We start from the raw sequence: 19,032 nt of genomic DNA, 5'->3' as shown, positions 1-19,032 counted from the left end.
TCAAGCAAAAGCATCTTCATGTGTTTCACATACGCATGCTGTTATCCTGCAAGTTCACTGAAAAGCCTGTATAATTTTTGATGTATTGTCCTATATATTTTCAGTGCTTCCATTTTTTGTCTGTGGGACAGAAAGGGTTGCAAAGCATGTGGTTATGGGGGTGAAGTCTGCCATCTCTGATGGCCTTATTTTGGTCAGCAACCTCTGACCTTTGCCCTCCTGACCTCTAACCCTGTTCTGTTCCATTGGGCTGGGGTTCCACCACTCTCAGACACTGGTCTGCAAACTCCACAAATATGGGCTCCTGCATGGCCCTCTGCATGGTGACCTCGGGGTCATCGGAAGAGTCCACTTCTCGAATCATCCGCTGCAAGTGGGGGTTACACAGCAGGTCCTGTAGCTCCTCTGTAGGGTGGGTATGGGAATAGACACAGGAGTGAGGATTGCTGTACTTTTATACTCACAGAGATGAAGAAAATACCAGCACATCATTATCTTTGTGGCTAAATGCTTGTAACTTTGCATTTGCCAAACATTTATAACAAAAATAAATCGCACACCATCATGTTTCATCTTCTACTGCTTTGGATGCACAGTATGCAATATGGAGAAAAATAACAGTAAGAAAAGCGTACAGTATATCTAGAAAAGGAACACTCCCATTAAGGAGTTACATAGCAGCCTTGACATGATCACCTGAGTCCCTGAGTTTCTGTAGTCTGTCCAGCGGTACCCGGTCCTCCTCATCTCCCTCATCCATCCCATCATCCCACATCTCCATGGAAACAGCATTCTCCTCCTCCTGTACTGTAGCTGCAGCTGCCTCACACTGCATAGAAAGACACAAACAACCAACTTTGAAAATGTACAAACACGGTGAGTGGTGTTTTTGTGACTGCAAGTAGTGAGATGTATAGGCTTTTTTCACATGCATATGATCCAATCTTTAATAAGGGGATTTTCTAGAAAAATAAATTCATTGGGAAAATTGAGAGGGAGCGGACAACCAAGCGGGGAAAAGGTGTTTCGCCTCTTTGTATTGTGTTGGGTTTTAAAGAATTTTTGGTAATAATGGGGCATCCTAACTTCTTGACAGGCAAAACTTCTGTTGAAGATTGTGGCCACATGTGACCTAGTAGCATCCTTTGTCAATCAGAATTGTATGCTTGTAAGAGAATCTTCCCCGTACCCCCTCCCCCCACATGGTAGCACAAGAGGGGTAGTGCCCTTGTTTCCCTCTTAAGAAAAGCCTTCTAAAAAGTATCTTTTCCCTGTGTCTTTTGTTGGTATTGTGTAACTTTCCATTGGCCGTGTTTCCGTACTTGAAGTTGAAGTAGATAACAGTACCTGACGTCACACCTGTATTGTTCTCACCTGTTGTGTTCTCCTCTCCTGTACAAGTTTCCCCCTCTCCCCACAGGTGTTCACCTTGTGCTGTTTGAAGCAGGTGAGAGAGCAGTACCTGACCTCACACCTGTATCATTCTCACCTGTCCTGTATTGTTCTCACCTGTTGTGTCCTTCTCCTCTGCTCCTGTACAAGTTTCCCCCTCTCCCCACAGGTGTTCAGCTTGTGCTGTTTGAAGCAGGTGAGAGAGCAGTACCTGACCTCACACCTGTATCATTCTCACCTGTCCTGTATTGTTCTCACCTGTTGTTTTCTCACCTGTTGTTTTCTCCTCCTCTCCTGTACAAGTTTCCCCCTCTCCCCACAGGTGTTCACCTTGTGCTGTTTGAAGCAGGTGAGAGAGCAGTACCGGACCTCACAACTGTATCATTCTCACCACACCTGTATTGTTCTCACCTGTCTTGTACCATTCTCACCTGTTGTTTTCTCCTCTGCTCCTGTACAAATTTCTCCCTCTCCCCACAGGTGTTCAACTTGTGCTGTTTGAAGCAGGTGAGAGAGCAGTACCTGACCTCACACCTGGGGCACCTGTACTTGGGCGGCTGCTCGGAACAGACTTCACAGGGTACCATGGTGACGACCTGGGTCAGGTGGAGAAACACATGATGTAGTGAAGGCAGAGTCTGTGCTTGGGTACAGCTTGGACCAGGGTCGCTTTGTGTAAATCAATATATGTAAGTTGTAACTATAAAACAGCAAAAAAAAAATTTAAATAATTCGTTTTCCATGAAAATGATGTCAATAGAATAACTTCAAAATATGGAAGAACTTGCTGTAAGTTGAGTCAGACAGGTCACAGTTGAAGACTAACCAAGTGGTTTGCTGGTAGCCTGGAATCCAGCCGTGTTGTGCTTTGGTCGCTCTGCTTCCTGTGCGAACACGTCTGGCATTCGTTACGATTGGAACGATTGGCCCTTACGTCACTAATGAGGAGACTCATGAATATTCATATTTGTTTCTCTTTGCTGATTGGATGACCCCTGAGAGAAGAACACCAATCGCGAGGCGCTATTTCTCACGTGATCTGTTGTTGTGATACTGAAAAGTTCGCGGGAAAGATAGAAGTAGTGTTCCGTTCGATTACAAACTGTAAACTTGGAGCTAACAGCCAATCAGAAATCTCGCAGATAAAATCTGCGAATATTTAAATGCCGATCGTTCGAATACTAACGAATGCCAGTCGTATTGGCAGGAAACGTACCTCAGGGGAGCGACCAAAGCACAATACGGCTGGATTCCAGGCTAGTTTGCTGGTAAGTCAGAACAACAATCATAAGCTCATAACCTCCAACAACTGTAAGAGTGGGATTCAAGGGCCGCCAAACTGATATGCCGATGGGGTCTGACCCTTTTGGCGTAGTGTTTAGCGGCATTGGGTTTGAATCCCGGGACCCGAGTTTCTACTTGCTTCTTACGTGGGATCTCACACCAGGAATCAAAGCCCAGGGCCTTGGCAGTGAGAGCGTCTAACCCTTAACACTAGACCATATTACAAGTACAAGCCAACAACGTTTTAGCTTGGATGGTAGAATGTTTACAGGACCTGCTCCTCTGCTCAGCATGCTCCCACGGGAAGTTTTACAAGGTCCCCATGAGTTCATACTGTTTCTGCGGTTCTGTCTAATAATATCTCTGAGAGCCTGGGTGGGGGTGGTGGCTGTGGTTAAAGTTTTCTGGTCGAAGGGAGCGGGGTGGGGGTGGAGAGTGTGGGGTGGCATGTTGGACTTGGAGCCTGGAAGCAGTCCTGTGTTATGTCATAGAACTAGTCTTTCATCCAGGATATCATAATTTCCGACCAAACTCCACAGTTTTCGGAACGGGCATGCTATGAGTCATACATAGACTTAATATGACTATACAGCACGTGTCTCACTAGTCCACTTGTAGCGCACAGAATTTGCGCAAACGTTTTTGTATTTTATGTGCACATCAAACACAATAGCACAAACTTGAAACCTCACAGGCCTTCACCTACAGACCAACAACGCTATTTCACTGATTATGTGTAGCTATGGGCGTAAAATCGGCCAAAATAAATCAGAATTTCGCGACATCAAAAATCCACTCACGTTTGTTTCGGGCGCCATGCTGGATTCTCGAACCCAGGGTACATTCGATCCTAAATTCAATAATATCCGCTCACAGTGATATAAAGAGACCACTGTTCGTTTGCGGTACCAAAATTATGCTATATAGCAGAAATGTGTATTTTCGTGTTCTAAGGATAGGTTTTTAGTCGATATGTACCACTCTGACTGTGTACATCACGTGACTGCCCTTAAATCCTGGGCACGAGCGTTGTTTAAATGTCCGTGACCTCTGACCTGCTAATTTACATGTGGCACAGCTGCACAGCTGTAACAGCTGCCGCCCACAGTCATCTGGGCGCCTGCCGACGATTCCTGGGACCCCAAAATAGCCAATTTTCCCTCAGTTTTCACCGGGAAAACGTCCGAAGCTAGAGCACAGAGCAAGGTGAGAAGTTAGAGGTAGTTTTGCGGGTTGCGATGCGAGGTTTTGACGGGTAGCAGACGACAAAAATGCGCGGATTTCTGTCAGATGTTTATACGGCCTGCCAGGGGCCCGGGCAGGGTGGCATGCGGATAGCGGGGGTTTCTATTTTCTGTGTTTTCCATTCTTTCCCCTGTACACGCTATGTGCGGAAGGTGTTCAGGTGACAGTTTTCTGAAATGCGGCATTTTATGACATTTTGGCTCTTTCCGCGGAAGATTCGAAACTTGTCTAGGGTCTCCCCAAATTTTGCGGGATTTGAAAACGCCTGAGCTAATTCCAATGAAGCGGTGAAGAAATTCATTTCATTCACGCAGTTTCTCAAATCATTTTTCAAAGGATTTGCTCTCCTGTCGCTTTTCCCTTGTTGGCTATTTCCATCGTTGTTTACGCGACTTTATTTCTGTTCGTATGCTGAAACCAAAATACTGATTTCGCCGTGTGACTTTTAACGCGAAGGGACCGTTCACTGTAGAAAAAGGGTGGTCCATATTATTAAAAAATTCGTCGGAACTCGAAATATAACGACTTTTTTTTTTTTCAATGAGACTTTTCCAAGTCTTTAATGAATGCAAAGATAAAATAGAAAACATTTTACTACTGGAGTTCAAAACATATTGGAATACATGTAGTTTGGTTAGGGTAATTGCTGTAATTTCAAATCCTATAACATGCATGAATGCCAGTTGTAAGACTAAATATAACCATGATGGGAATGTACATTTCAGAGTGTCTGCATTTTGGTTCATTCCATTTGATGTGCTCTTAAGTTAATTACCATTTTGTCAACTGTGGTTTGGAATCATAAAGAATGCAGACACATGCAGAAAACTACATGTTGCAATTCCCTAGTGGATCCAACCATTCAAATTGTGTTGTTAAATTATAATAAACACAGCTTTAATGCCAGTGTTAGGAAGCTTTTTTCTTATTTCAATGAGTGTCTCCAAAGTCCAGGTTCTTTCTTTCTGTCTATTAAAATTCTTGTCTTTGAAGTCCTGGTTCATTTCATGAATTTATGTGGTCTTAAATTTTGAACTTAAGTCAAATCTGGAATTATGAGACGAAATATTTCTGGTCCTTATTTGTTATGTAGAATTTGTACAGCTATGGTGGCAATGTTAGGAAGCTTTGTCTTCAGGCTATATTTCTATCATAAATTATATTAACTGCCACAAAAATTTTGGAACATTTGATTTTCATGTTGTTGAATTTGGTCAAAGTTGGAATTCTCAACAAATTGTAGAAATCTTACGGAGGTATGAAGCAAATGTTGGAAGCTTGTTTGGTATGGAGTCTGGCTGCTGGTTGATTTGATTTGTGAGGAATTCAGGTCAGGACTGGAGCTGATTATAACCAGCTGGCACCACAGACAGCAGGGGGGAATCACTAACAACCATTACAGGGTGCAACCTGATCTCCAAGCAGACACAAGGGTTTCACTCATTCTTACGATGTGTTTTGTGTCTGTGTTTTATGTAGGAAGAAGTGATACTGTTTAAAGTGCAATGCTAGAGAATAATGCTAAATATTGCAAGAACATGGAGAAAACAATGTATCTGCTTGTAGACAGGGAAAATCTGACATATGAGATATTTATCATTCAGTCTTGACAATATCACTTACACAAATTTAGCATTTGGACCCAAGTCAAATATCACTATATAGCATTAGCAACTTTTTTTTCTTCTTGCTCTTATTTATTACCAATGCCCATAAATAGGTCAATTGTTTCAAGCCAGCATTTTTTATAATTGCTTTTTGATGCCAGAACTTTTTTTAAAGTTTTCAATGGATATGAAATTTAGTCTCATTTTCAGTGTTGTCCAACGCATATTTGTCATACAAGAAAATGTTCTAGGACCAATTTATCGTCTAGAGATTGAGGGAGAGAAAATGCTTCAAAAGCAACACTTGGTTATTTTAGTTATACTTCCTGGTATGTAAAGGAAACATGTAGGTGAGCATAATTATTGTCAAAATAATTTTCCTTTGGCTTGATTTTTGCTATAAATCAGTTGAACCAACCGCTCTCCAACGAGAGTGGAAAATACTGCTAAAAATAAAACATTTATATAGTGATTTGTCCCCATCCCACTAACAGAAATCCTGAAATGTTATTTAGAGGCCCTTTCATGTACGTAATGAGCATTCCTCCTGAAATTAAATCTGGTGCAGGTGTGCCTACAGGGAGCCTCCACAAACATGCACCTTATCTGCAGGCGTAATTAGTTTGTTTACACAAACCCACAGTGTAAAGAATCCCCCACAATACCAGATAAACGTTACATGTACCCAAGTTGTGGCTGGTTTCAAAACTTGTGTAGATTCAGTAAACAGGATGCGTGATAAGGCAGTTATAAGGACAGGTTTGTTTTGATAAGGAGTGTTTGAGTCGGTCCCTGTCCTGAGTGCTCCAGGTGTGTTTCTGGCCTTTGTTCCACATGAAAGGCCGCCTGTTGGCTCTCATCCGCAGGTGTGCCATAAGGACCCGCGGGACAAACACAGATGGACTCTTCAGGACTGGGAAGGAAGGGGGCATGGAAGGGAAACTGCTTTTCTGACTTTTGAATTTAAATCTAAAAGTTTCTTTAGTATTTTTAAAAGAACCCACAGATTGTAAAAAAAGTGGAGAAATCAGACCTTTTCTTCTGATTTAAAAAAAAAAGAAGTCAAACCCATCAGGACTGGAAGGGGGCATTGCAGGGAAAATGTTTTTCTGACTTTGAAATTAACTTTTATTATTTTGCATTAGAACCCATAAATTGTAGAAATGCTTTCAAAAAAGAAGTCAAACCCACAAAGTATAGATACATCCAACACATCAGGATTTCAAGGGGCACGGAAGGGAAACTGTTTTTCCGACATCAAAATTAGATATTTTGTTAATATATCAATTCTTAAATAGTGTGTACAAGAACCTACGAATTGTAGAAAAAGTGGGGAAATCTGTCTTCTGATTTTTATAAAAGCAGTTAAACCCCAAAATGTCTAGATATGTCCAACACTAGTACTTGAGTGTATCTAAACAATAGTAAATGACGAAACAATAGTGTTTATCGCAGGTCATCACTATCAGTGTATAACAACAAGGACATTATAAAAGTTCTATATGATGTCCTTGATCACAAATGTCTCCTATGTCTCTACTCATACTTGCAATTAGCCTATACTATAACATAAAGTTTTGAATTGCATTTCATGCTATAGGCTATAGCATGAAATGCAATTCAAAACTTTATGTGAACCCCTTTCTTGTTTTTATGGAAGTAATTCTAGATGCAAGCAGACTTTAATTTTTAATTTGACATTCATTTGTACTTTGATTCAAGTTTTCTGCTGCATTTTGTTAAATTCTTTAACCAATATTTTGATGTATTTTCTTTCATATCACAACGTCTTTGCTCCTTGCTTTGTTTTTACAATAAAGGGGGACATTAAATAACACACCACCAAAATTTAAAAAAAAAGTTTGTAATTCTACAAGGAATCTTATTTTGTACATAATTGTTGAAAGAATACCACCTTTTATTTTTCATTACACCATACTAAACTTGGCCTTATTTTGGTGCCACTGTGGGTGCCACATTAGTTAATCTTTTAGTAAATATCAATGGATTTTGCAAATGAGATGAAAGGCCATAAGAATGAAAGAAACGTGACTTCAAAGAATTGTTGAAACGAAAAGTGTTTTTTTTATCCATATCATTTAATCAAAAGTACTATTACTTTGTTACATAAAAGAGGTTTAAAGTTTTCTCTGATCTAGATATTTTGATTTAAAATCTGACGAGAAAGAAAACAAAGTCTGTAACACAACCAATTGACTTAGTCTGGCCTAACCTGAGATACATTTGTATTGAGATGTCAACAGATGTCAGGAGGCAACAGATGGTTTAGTCATATGATCTGGTCCCAAATCTGGTTCATTCCAGGGAGGTAGGGGATCTTTTTAATTTCTTTCCATTTCTAAAAGCTATAAAATCGGATACTTTTTTTTTAGATGATGATACGTTTCTACGAGATTCATGTCATTTTGAAAATATCATATTTTTATATTAACAACCAAAAGTGTGCCAATTTGGGCATATGTTTTTTGTCAATTTTACTTGGAAATGACAGTATAGGATTTTTTTTTGCTTTATCTCTACACAATCTAAAGTTACAGTGTCAATATTTTCCCTTTGAAACATCAGGAGAGTGAATCAGAACATTTGATGGGAACAGAAGGATTTTTTTGTTTTGCTTTGAATAATGAGATACAAATGGTGGCTGTATTGTATTGAATCAGTGAAATGCAATTTATAGTTGGTTAGAAAAGCAGGAAAGACATCATACTTGGAGGAAAGACATTTATCTGGGTACTTAATAGCTTTTTTTTTTTTACTTTTACTTTTTAATTTTTCCTGAATGAAAGAGAATATTTCCCCGCACCTTGGCTAAGGTAGTGGGCAGTGTTTGTCAGGTCCAGGCCTGTCCTGTGCAGCTGTTGCTTCTGTGAAGTGTGACAAGCCATGAATGGTGTCTGCAAATAACAGCTGTGTCTACAGCAGCTGCAGGGGGAGTCACTACTCACCTACATGGGGAGGGGGTGTGGGCAGGGGAGGTTCATCACTCAGTTGTGCAGGTGTTGCCTCTCTGTTGTGTGACAGGCGATTAATGGTGTCTCACTGTCTGCATATAACAGCTGTGTCTACAGCAGCTGCAGGGGGGGGGGTCATTAATAATCTGCATGGGGAGGGGATGTGGGCAGGGGAGGTCCACTGCTCACACCACTGGGGCAGGTACACTATAGATGTGTCTGCAGCAGCTGGAGGGGAGGTCCACTACTCACAGGCATGAGTAGGGGGTATAGGCAGGGGAGGTGTGCACCATAGCTGTGTCTACAGAAGCTGGAGGGGAGACACTACTCACCCACATGGGAAAGGAGTGTAGACAGGGAATGTTCACTGCTCACCTGTCTGGGGGATGTGCACTGTAATTGACTCTAGCAGCCAGATGGGAGGTTCACTTACTCATTAGTCCAGGGGGCAGGTAGGGGAGGTTCCCTATTCACCTGTCTCCTGGGGAGGAGCTGGAAAGATATAGCAGTTTGCAGGGAAGCTGAGGCATTTATTATTTTTATATGGGGAGGGGGGGGGGTGCTGATTCACGCTTTTTGAAATGGGCTAATGTTCTCTATGCTGAGAAGGGAGTTTTACTGTGGTGAAAGAGAGTAACTTTACATAACATCAATCCATCCGTGGAATGATTTTCAGTAAGCAAACGTAGGATCGGAGTGCTAAGTCAATTTTACATTCAACTTGACCTTTGCCCTTGTGCCTTCCCTGCAGGTAGAGTGAGGGTTGAAGATGGCGGCCCTGCCCCCCTCCCCCAACGCGTACAAGTCCTTGGTGTACCAGTGCATTTTGAACTTGACCTTTGCTCTTGTGCCTTCCCGCAGGTAGAGTGAGGGTTAAAGATGGCGGCCCTGCCCCCCCTCCCCTGACGCATGCAAGTCCCTGGTATATAACATTGAACTTGACCGTTGCCTTTGTCCCTTCCCTGCAGGTAAAGTGAGGGTTGAAGATGGCGGCCCTGCCCCCCTCCCCCAATGCGTACAAGTCCCTGGTGCATAACATTGAACTTGACCTTTGCCTTTGTCCCTTCCCTGCAGGTACAGTGAGGGTTGAAGATGGCGGCCCTGCCCCCCTCCCCCAACGCGTACAAGTCCCTGGTGTACCAGCGCACGCTGCTCGACAGGCTCAACTTCCTCCGCAACCTCGGACTCTTCTGTGACGTCACACTCGAGGTAAGCTGGGAGAGAAACTTAGGCAGACACAGTTGTCACTGTTTACTTCCCTATTGTAGTATTGTTTGTGGGAAAAAAAGGTTTTGGTATATCGCAAGCCTGTAGGAATTGTTTGATGAACAAAACAGCTAGTATCTAACCTATATATCTTTACTCATTTAGCTCTGATCAGCTACTGATAGAAGAAGATTTAGAAAAAGAACAAAAATGAAATGTGATATACCTGTCATTATACCTTTGCACACAATGGCACTCATGAATCAGATTCACTGCATGACTACATTTTGTACAACATTGCCCCTTGTTCCAGGTGGAAGGGAAGCTGTTCCACTGACTGCCGCCAGGTGGTCCTGGCCGCCGGCAGCAGGCCTAACCCTGACCCTGACCCTAACCCCAGGTGTAACATAGTGCCTGTTACCTGTTGCAGGTGGAAGGGAAGCTGTTCCGCTGTCACCAGGTGATCCTGGCCGCCAGCAGCAGCCTTAACTCTAACCCTAACCCTCACCCTCACCCTAACCCTCACCGTAACCCTCACCCTTAACATAACCCCTGTTACCTGTTGCAGGTGGAAGGGAAGCTGTACCCTTAACGTAACCCCTGTTACCTGTTGCAGGTGGAAGGGAAGCTGTTTCGCTGCCATCAGGTGATCCTGGCCGCCAGCAGCACGTTCTTCCAGACACTCTTCACCCAGCAGCAGGCGGCCATCAAACAGGCGCAGCCCATCGACCTCCCCGTCGTCAAGGCAACGGCCTTCCTGCAGCTGCTGGACTTTGTGTACACCTCGGAGCTGAGTCTGACTGTGCAGACTGCCATCGACCTGCTGTCCGCCGCCAGCCTGCTGCAGATGGGACCACTGGTGGAGGCCGTGTCGCATTACCTCAAGACTCATGTTGGTAAGGGTCAGGGGTTAGGGTTCAGGGGGTAGGGGTCAGAGCTGAGTCTGACCGTTCAGACCGCCATCGACCTGCTGTCCGCCGCCAGCCTGCTGCAGATAGGACCACTGGTTGAGGCGGTGTCGCATTACCTCAAGACTCATGTTGGTAAGGGTCAAGGGACAAGGGTTAGGGGTCAGGGGGTAGGGGTCAGAGCTGACCATGTAGACCGCCATCGACCTGCTGTCCGCCGCCAGCCTGCTGCAGATGGGGCCGCTGGTGGAGGCCGTGTCGCATTACCTCAAGACTCATGTTGGTAAGGGTCAAGGGACAAGGGTCAGGGGGTAGGGGTCAGAGCTGACCGTGCAGACCGCCATCGACCTGCTGTCCGCCGCCAGCCTGCTGCAGATGGGGCCGCTGGTGGAGGCTGTGTTGCATTACCTCAAGACTCATGTTGGTCAGGGGTCAAGGGTCAGGGATTAGGGGTCATGGCTGTCTATTACAGATGGGACCGCAGATGGAGGCCATGTCGTATTACCTCAAGACTCAAGTTGGTAAGGGTGTTGCATTACCTCAAGACTTATCTTTAAGTTAGTAATTATAAGGTTCAGGGGTTTGGGTCAGGGGTTGGGGTCAGGGTCAGGGGGTAGGGGTTAGGACTGAGTCTGCTGTAGATGGGACTGGTGGTAGAGACCATGTCACTCAAGACCCATGTTGGTAAGGGTTAGGATTAGGATTTATGATTAGGGGTCAGGTTCTTCTACAGATGGGACCTTTGAGGGAAACTGCTAAGGGAGGATTTCAGACATTAAAACAGATTTGTTTGTGTTTCCAGGAGATGAGCCAGAGAAACAGCTGCCTCCCCCATCCCCAGCATCAGGACCAGCCCACCTCCTCCCCTCCCCTCCTCCTCCTGCCAGCTCCTCCTCACACCTGGACAGACCCCTACACCACACCCCGACCGGCCGAGAGCCCAGCGCCTTTGCACTACACGACAGCGGGCAGTACGGTCAACAAGAGGGCCGCGTACAAACCTCAACCACCACACCGAGCCCAACAGCACCTCACCCATTGGATCTTCCCTCACCGCAGTCCAACCTCCGCTTGTCGCCAAATGCAGATAAGGTTTGTTTGTTTGTTTCAAACTTTGTTTACTCATGACAGCTCAAATCGTGGCCTGCAGGCCACTTTTTATTGAGGTCATGAGGGAAGGTCAGACAAAGTATATATAGTTTACATCATTTAAGTTAAAGTCCTATTGAGGCTTTAAAGTTTATATGCACCAGTTTACTTACATAGTACAAGATACACAATAGTGAGAGCTGCTACGTGATTCAAGGAACTCCACCCCAGTGATGAACCGGAACGAAGGGGGGTACAAACTCAGCCACGTTTAGGATACTGTTCTTGCTGCAAAAGTGCCACCCACATCGGCTACATATATCGGCGAGAAGAAGAACTCCAGTTAGAAGCTCTGAGGAAGATGTCTGACAGACATCAAAGCCTCAGCAGGTGAGAAAAACTTGTTGTGTAAAAGAAAAGTCCTATGTCGTATGATCTACTAACCTGATGAAATTATTTTTCGGATACGTGATTCAAGTCCGTTCATTTTGGTTGTTTAAGGGTCGCGCCCTGCTGGACTACGGCCCGCCGCTGGTGATGCCGCCACTGCCGACGCATCAGCCGGGGTTCCGGTACGGCGTGCGCAGCCTGGACGGGAAGGTGATCATTATTATTAGATTTAAAAAAATAGATTAGATCAGGGTTGTAGCCAGCACTCGTCCTTCCGTCCTTTGATGGAATTTTGCAGCTGGGGACGGGAAAAAAATTTGCCCATCCTGTCCTCTGTGAGCAAAATTTAACCCTCAAATTGCAGGAAATAGCATTTCAGAGGGTCTAGATTTAAAAATTGTCCTTGATAGCATGCCCCGGGCCCCCTAGGAATGTTGCGCCAAAGCCATTAAAAATCGAGGGGGCGGAAAATGATATCTGGCTGGCTGCAACCCTGGATTAGATAGTAAACCCCTGCTTCGCCTATTGAGTCAGTTAGTTGAACTTGCTGAAGCTGTAAGTTTCTGACTTAAAAAAGATGCATTTAACTTCAAATTTAAGTTCGCATGCATTTAATTTTGCGGTAGAGAAAAAAGGGACTTTTCGAGGTGGTTTTAAGTTCCTGGTAGCACCATAGACGGTAGTGTCTTACTGCCATGGAAAAATGTTCACGGTGGTTTTAAGTTTGCTGTAAATTTGCAACGCGAGAACGGCGAACATAAAACCACCACGAATATTTCTGCATTTACAGTATTATTAGATTAATGCACTTAGGCAGGACATTGCATTAGAGTAATTTAGACTCTTAGTTTAAGAGCCAGTCTCTTTTGTACATTGTACGAGGCAATTTAGTCTCTGGACTTGTACTTAAAATTGTGTGCATTGGAATATACTAGACTCTCTCTCTCAAGGGAGGAGTGTTCCCTGTGTCCATGAAATATTCTTGATAAGGTAATTTGTATAATATTGACATCCAATACACTATTGTAGCACATTTACATCATTATTGCATAAATTGAGCCATTAAAAATGGCACAGAAACAAACGCACAAGGATTCCCGATCAAAGCCTAACGTTCCAATACAGTAATTAAGGAATATCCTCTTGCGACTTAATTGTCTCTGGGCTGTTTTTAACTGCTCAAAGTATGAAATGAAAACCTAAATGTTGGAATGAAGTGCAGTTTTGTGTGTAGATGTCAATATTATACAGATTGGCTTATCCAGAATATTTCCACTTTTAATGCTGTATAGGATGCCTTTAAATAAACCAGTTTTCTCTCTCTCTCAAGGGCGGGGTGTTTCCTGTGCCCATCGAGGTGGGCAACCCCTACAACCGGCGCCACGAGCAGCGCTTCGAGTGCCACGTCTGCTACATGAAGTTTACCCGGTCGGAGACCCTGAGGGACCACATGAATATTCACACCGGTATGAGACCACAGTCCAACAATTTTTAGTGTTATTAAGATCTTTCTTGTCAACTTACAAAACCAAAACTTATGGATCCGGAAACTAAACACAAAGACTGAAACAGCAGAATCATGCGTTAGCATTTCTTTGAGACTGCAAAGAGAATCATATTCTGGCAGCTTTCTTTAAAAGTGCAGTGTAAAAGTAAATCCTACACCAGTTAGATGAGTGTAATGCGATCATCCACTTTTGAAAGTGAAATTGTACATGTCTTCTATAGTAGAGTCTTCATGGGACACATCAAATACATCATCAACAGTGTATCTTTACATGTAATGAATCCATCTAATTGAGAATCCTTACAATCAGTTTGTATTTTTTGTCAATGATTTGTAAAAGTTAGCTAAACTGGATATCTTCATCTTATATATCATCTATTCTATGCTAAATCTGATGATATATGAAATAAGAGTATTTCAATCCCTTCCAGGAGAGAAGCCGTATTCCTGTAAGTTCTGCCACAAGAAGTTCCGCCACCAGCGAAACCTTCGCACCCACGAACGGGACTGCAAGAACAACAAGGGGTCAAAATGGCGACGCAAGTACACCGAGACCGTCAAGGACGCTCTGGAGAGGATCCGGTCAGAACAGACTCCGGAGGAGCAAGGGTCGCAGGTCACAGAGGAGAGTGGAGAGGTCACGGGTCAGGGGTCAGCTGTTGACCTGGAGGGAGATAGGTGTCTGGAGACACCAGAAGTACAAAGGTCAAATGATGACAATGGGACGATAACAGTGCAGGAGGTTCAGCACCATGAGGAGTTCAGAGGTCAAGACGATGACCCCATTGACCTTCATGAAGACAGAAGGTCAACTCCTGACTCGTTAGGTGAACATAATCTGGTAAGTGCTCTGTGACATTGACCAAAGTCAGTTTCTTTGGTTCTGTCTTACCATAGGTACTATCTAAACATGATTTACATACAAGTGACATTTTTATACAATTCTTATGAGTTATTGACTTTGACATGTTCAACAGTTATTTCCAGTTAAATACACTTAGTATTGAATTGTTCTGCCAGTTCATTCTAGTGCGGAAAAAGAGTGATGGATCACTGAAAAAGTGTGATTATCTCAGTCTGTTTTATCCAGTTCTAAATTTTTGTCCAAATCCAAAAAAATCCAGTTGAATAGATTGCCTAAATAAGATTAAACTTAAGACAAAGTCTAGCCCTTAAAAACAAGACCTTACTGCTTCTACCATAGACATGACATATGTACAGTTTGGCTTGTCTCTAAGTTCTCTCTCAGAATATCTTTTTAACTAATCACACCTGTGGAAACCTGCTTTACCAGGAAATCGATGAGACCAGTCCTGACGTTACCATGACAGCCGATGACGGGAGCCCGGACGTTGCCATGGCTACAGGTGAACAGAACCCGGATGTTGCCATGGCGACAGGCGACCAGGTGCCAGACGTTGCCATGGCGTGTGTGGATGACGGATCCCTGCCTCCCGACCAGCTAGAGTACATGCAGCGGCTGCAGAGCCTGAACCAGCACGGGACACCTGCCAACAGGATCCGGAAACACGAGGCGCGCTACAGCTGTCCTATCTGTCTACAGGTGAGTACATACCTGTCTACACAGGTACACACCTGTCCTACAGGTACATCCGCAAACACGAGGCTCGCTACAGCTGCCCCATCTGTCTACAGGTGAGCAAACACACCTGTCTACACACTCAGGTACACCTGTCCAACAGGATCCGCAAACACGAGGCTCGCTACAGCTGCCCCATCTGCTTACAGGTGAGCAAACACACCTGTCTACACACTCAGGTACACCTGCAAACAGGATCCGCAAACACGAGGCTCGCTACAGCTGTCCCATCTGCTTACAGGTGAGCAAACTCAGGTGCACACCTGTCCAACAGGTAAGCAAACACGAGGCTCGCTACAGCTGTCCCATCTGCTTACAGGTGAGTACACACTTGTCTACACAGGTACATCTGCAAACACGAGGCTCGCTACAGCTGTCCCATCTGTCTACAGGTGAGTACACACCTGTCTACACAGGTACATCCGCAAACACGAGGCTCGCTACAGCTGTCCCATCTGCTTACAGGTGAGTACACACTTGTCTACACAGGTACATCCGCAAACACGAGGCGCGCTACAGCTGTCCCATCTGCTTACAGGTGAGCAAACTCAGGTGCACACCTGTCCAACAGGTAAGCAAACACGAGGCTCGCTACAGCTGTCCCATCTGCTTACAGGTGAGTACACACTTGTCTACACAGGTACATCTGCAAACACGAGGCTCGCTACAGCTGTCCCATCTGTCTACAGGTGAGTACACACCTGTCTACACAGGTACATCCGCAAACACGAGGCGCGCTACAGCTGTCCCATCTGTCTACAGGTGAGTACACACCTGTCTACACAGGTACATCCGCAAACACGAGGCTCGCTACAGCTGTCCCATCTGCTTACAGGTGAGTACACACTTGTCTACACAGGTACATCTGCAAACACGAGGCTCGCTACAGCTGTCCCATCTGTCTACAGGTGAGTACACACCTGTCTACACAGGTACATCCGCAAACACGAGGCGCGCTACAGCTGTCCCATCTGCTTACAGGTGAGTACACACTTGTCTACACAGGTACATCTGCAAACACGAGGCGCGCTACAGCTGTCCCATCTGTCTACAGGTGAGTACACACCTGTCTACACAGGTACATCCGCAAACACGAGGCTCGCTACAGCTGTCCCATCTGCTTACAGGTATTGCACAAGAATGGGAAAATAACTTATTTCAGCTGTCTTCAAACACAGAACCAGGCACTGGTACATGCAGTTCCTTCAGAAATGCTGTACTGCAATCAGACTTTAAGTACTCTGACAAATATCTGTGGAAGACTGGCCTCTGTCACACCATGTGCAGCTTACTTCTGCAAAAGAAGAAATAAAATAAAAAACACAGTAATTCTGCCTCAAAGCAGGTGTATCCCATTTCAAAGACTATATTGTGTACATAGTCTTTGCTGCATGCTTCTTGTTCTTTTCTGGGCTGGTACAAGGCTGGCATGCTGATTTCTATAATGGTCACTTGTTTGTTTGTTTGTTTGTTTGTTTGTTGTGACTAATGGACCCTTCTGTTGCAGACGTTCACCCGGAGCCACAACCTGAAGAACCACATGCTGATCCACTCGGACGCCAAACCCTTCACCTGTCCCAGGTGTTCTGGGGAGTTCAGGTGAGGTACCATAGTAATCGTTTTTGGAGTTGTAGTGATGACTTTTGACAAATTTGATGACATTGGTCACCTTCAGATTGTTACCTCAAAGTCAGTTATAGTATTTTGAATATAATACTACTAAGAAACATTATATAAGCCATACTTTTCCAGTTTGTTTTCAGATAAGCATGTTGTCAAAATTGAAAAAAAAATCATTCTTAAGGCTCCTTCAATTCCATCTTTAATGACATTCCACAAGAAATAACATTAAGCTGGTGTGTCAAGTCAAAGGGCGGTTATACCAGCTATATACATAGAGATACAGAACTGATACAGTCTATACAGAAGTAAATTCATGCATTGAGGTTAAGCTGTGACACAATTTGAAAAGAAAGCTGTAACAGATAATCTTTCTGTAGCTTGTAAGAAAACTTAATTCATTTTTTGGCATTTTAACCCAGGATTGTCTAGCACACTGTTTAATACTGTTCCTGCTTTGCAGGTGTGTCCTATGTAGAGTTTGTGCTTTGATAATTGAGGAATGTTTCTTGCCATCTCCCCAGGTACAAGAGAAGCCTGGAGGCCCATAGCAGCGTGTGTAAGGGTTAGGGTCAGGGTTAGGGTTAGGGTCAGGGTCAGGGTTAGGGTCAGGGTCAGGGTTAGAGTCAGGGTCAGGGTTAGATTGACTAGCATGACCATCTCTCTCTCCCCACAGGTACAAGCGAAACCTGAAGGCCCACAGCAGCGTGTGTAAGGGCATCATCAGCGTACAGAACACCGCACACCCCGCGCGATCCATGAGCGGCAGCGAGCCCGACCTCGACGCTCCGTCCGACGGCACCGGATTCTCGAGCATCCGCGACCTCCTGACCTCCGACGACCCCGAGGACCAGGTCGAAGTGCAGGGGTCAGGGGACTCAAAGGAGCATGACGCAGTGTTCTCTCATGGTCAAGAAGAGTATCCCTCCCCTGAGGACGACAGCAAGGCTCCGTCTTGTACGTACATTCGTGGCCAGGACGGCCGGATTATTGCGGTCAAACAAGAGAGCCCGCCAAGCCCGCCCAATGGCCAGGCAGAGCCGCCAGATCTCGGCGGAACGGAGAAAAATGTTTGGGTGTCCCCCGTTGGAGAAAACTCCGCGGAGGACAGACCAGGCAGCACTGAAGGCTCCGTGGAGCACATTGGGCGGACCTCCGGAGGCGGTGAGACTGCGGCAGTCGGAGGGGCCAGGAAGAGAAAAGCAGCGGTGCAGCACCGGTGGGACTCCAAACACCCGAGCGTGGCGAGACTGCCCGAGCAGCTACAGAGCTACGTCATGGAGATGATGTCTGGTGGGGGGGCAACAGAGAAAGGGGGGAGGGGAGCACAGAGTTCCGACCAGACAGGGCGGCTCGAGCAAGGCAGCCTTTCCCAGAACGAAAATCAGATCATCAAGGACTTCTGGGCGGAGGTGAACCGGGGACTGTTCCCCGACGACCACTTCTCGGGTCTGGGTCATGCGGGGGCAAAGGGCACTGAGGTCACGGCGGACCAATGGCAGGGCGGCAGTAGGACTCGGGGTCAACAAAAACACCTGGAAATTCAGACGAGTCCGAGTATCGACCCTCTGAGAGACGGCGGGTCGCCTGTGTTAGAATCAGACACTTCTGCTATCCAGGACTGGACGGGGGACAAAACCAACAGCAGAAAGAAACAAAATGGGACCAGGTTTGGGAGGTCAAAGGGCAGAGGTGAACAGGAGACCTATGACCCCAAGAGGGTCAAAGTTGAGACACAGGATACTGCTTAGGCACATTCCAACTGTAATGTTATACTTGAGCATAGATTGTAAGTTGCATTGATGTAAATTGCTGCCTACTTCCCAGGCATATGAAAACTTTTCTTCCAAAATACACTACACTTATATCATACATTATTTACGATGCTAGAGTGTTGCTCCATCAGTCTATGTTAGGCCACATAAGCTTTATTTTATGTCATATGTACATTGGCTTAGGCATGTTTCTTTCTCCATTATAAAATGTAAGGGAGTTGCATCTTTCACAACAACAGTGGTTACGTGGCCATCTAGTCTACATTGACACCCTTACAGAGAGAATTGGACACTGGCCTTGAAGGTGGATAACATCATCCAAGCAAGGGGAGACAAAGTTGTATGAGAAGCCAATACAACTTCAGACTCAAATATTTATTCAGGACTTCGAGTGATAACTTCAGTATTTGCTTACATCTGGAGTACTTTACGACTGG

The 19,032-nt window shown here is 44.9% G+C and overlaps 2 protein-coding genes across 6 annotated transcripts; one reads left to right on the top strand and one right to left on the bottom strand.

The window, feature by feature from the left end:
• Positions 1–81: 81 nt before the first annotated feature.
• LOC118413244 (zinc finger HIT domain-containing protein 3-like) lies at positions 82–3,573 on the bottom strand. Of its 5 annotated transcripts, none has more exons than XM_035816480.1 (5): positions 3,477–3,533; positions 1,920–1,988; positions 1,651–1,761; positions 697–829; positions 82–405 (listed from the first exon to the last, which is right to left on the bottom strand). In XM_035816480.1, exons 1-5 carry the CDS (start codon positions 3,492–3,494, stop codon positions 227–229), a joined length of 510 nt encoding a protein of 169 aa, XP_035672373.1. In that variant the 5' UTR covers positions 3,495–3,533; the 3' UTR covers positions 82–226. The 5 variants fall into 5 exon arrangements, with proteins under 5 accessions (XP_035672373.1, XP_035672372.1, XP_035672376.1 ...); XM_035816479.1 differs by lacking the exon at positions 1,651–1,761 and adding an exon at positions 1,495–1,615 and having other exon boundaries at positions 1,927–1,988; XM_035816483.1 differs by having other exon boundaries at positions 1,666–1,761; positions 3,477–3,521.
• A 5,961-nt stretch (positions 3,574–9,534) lies between these two features.
• Positions 9,535–18,697, top strand: LOC118412977. The gene is made up of 10 exons (XM_035816070.1): positions 9,535–9,709; positions 10,137–10,166; positions 10,353–10,602; positions 11,417–11,706; positions 12,205–12,303; positions 13,424–13,559; positions 14,032–14,441; positions 14,895–15,164; positions 16,708–16,799; positions 17,497–18,697. The coding sequence occupies exons 1-10, from the start codon at positions 9,593–9,595 to the stop codon at positions 18,569–18,571; spliced, it is 2,769 nt and encodes a 922-aa protein (XP_035671963.1). The 5' UTR covers positions 9,535–9,592; the 3' UTR covers positions 18,572–18,697.
• Positions 18,698–19,032: the final 335 nt, after the last annotated feature.

Source organism: Branchiostoma floridae, chromosome 4 (genome assembly GCF_000003815.2).
Source record: "Branchiostoma floridae strain S238N-H82 chromosome 4, Bfl_VNyyK, whole genome shotgun sequence".
Lineage (NCBI taxonomy): Eukaryota > Metazoa > Chordata > Leptocardii > Amphioxiformes > Branchiostomatidae > Branchiostoma > Branchiostoma floridae.
Note: the sequence above shows the minus strand (reverse complement) of the source record. Positions and strands in the feature narration are given on the sequence as shown.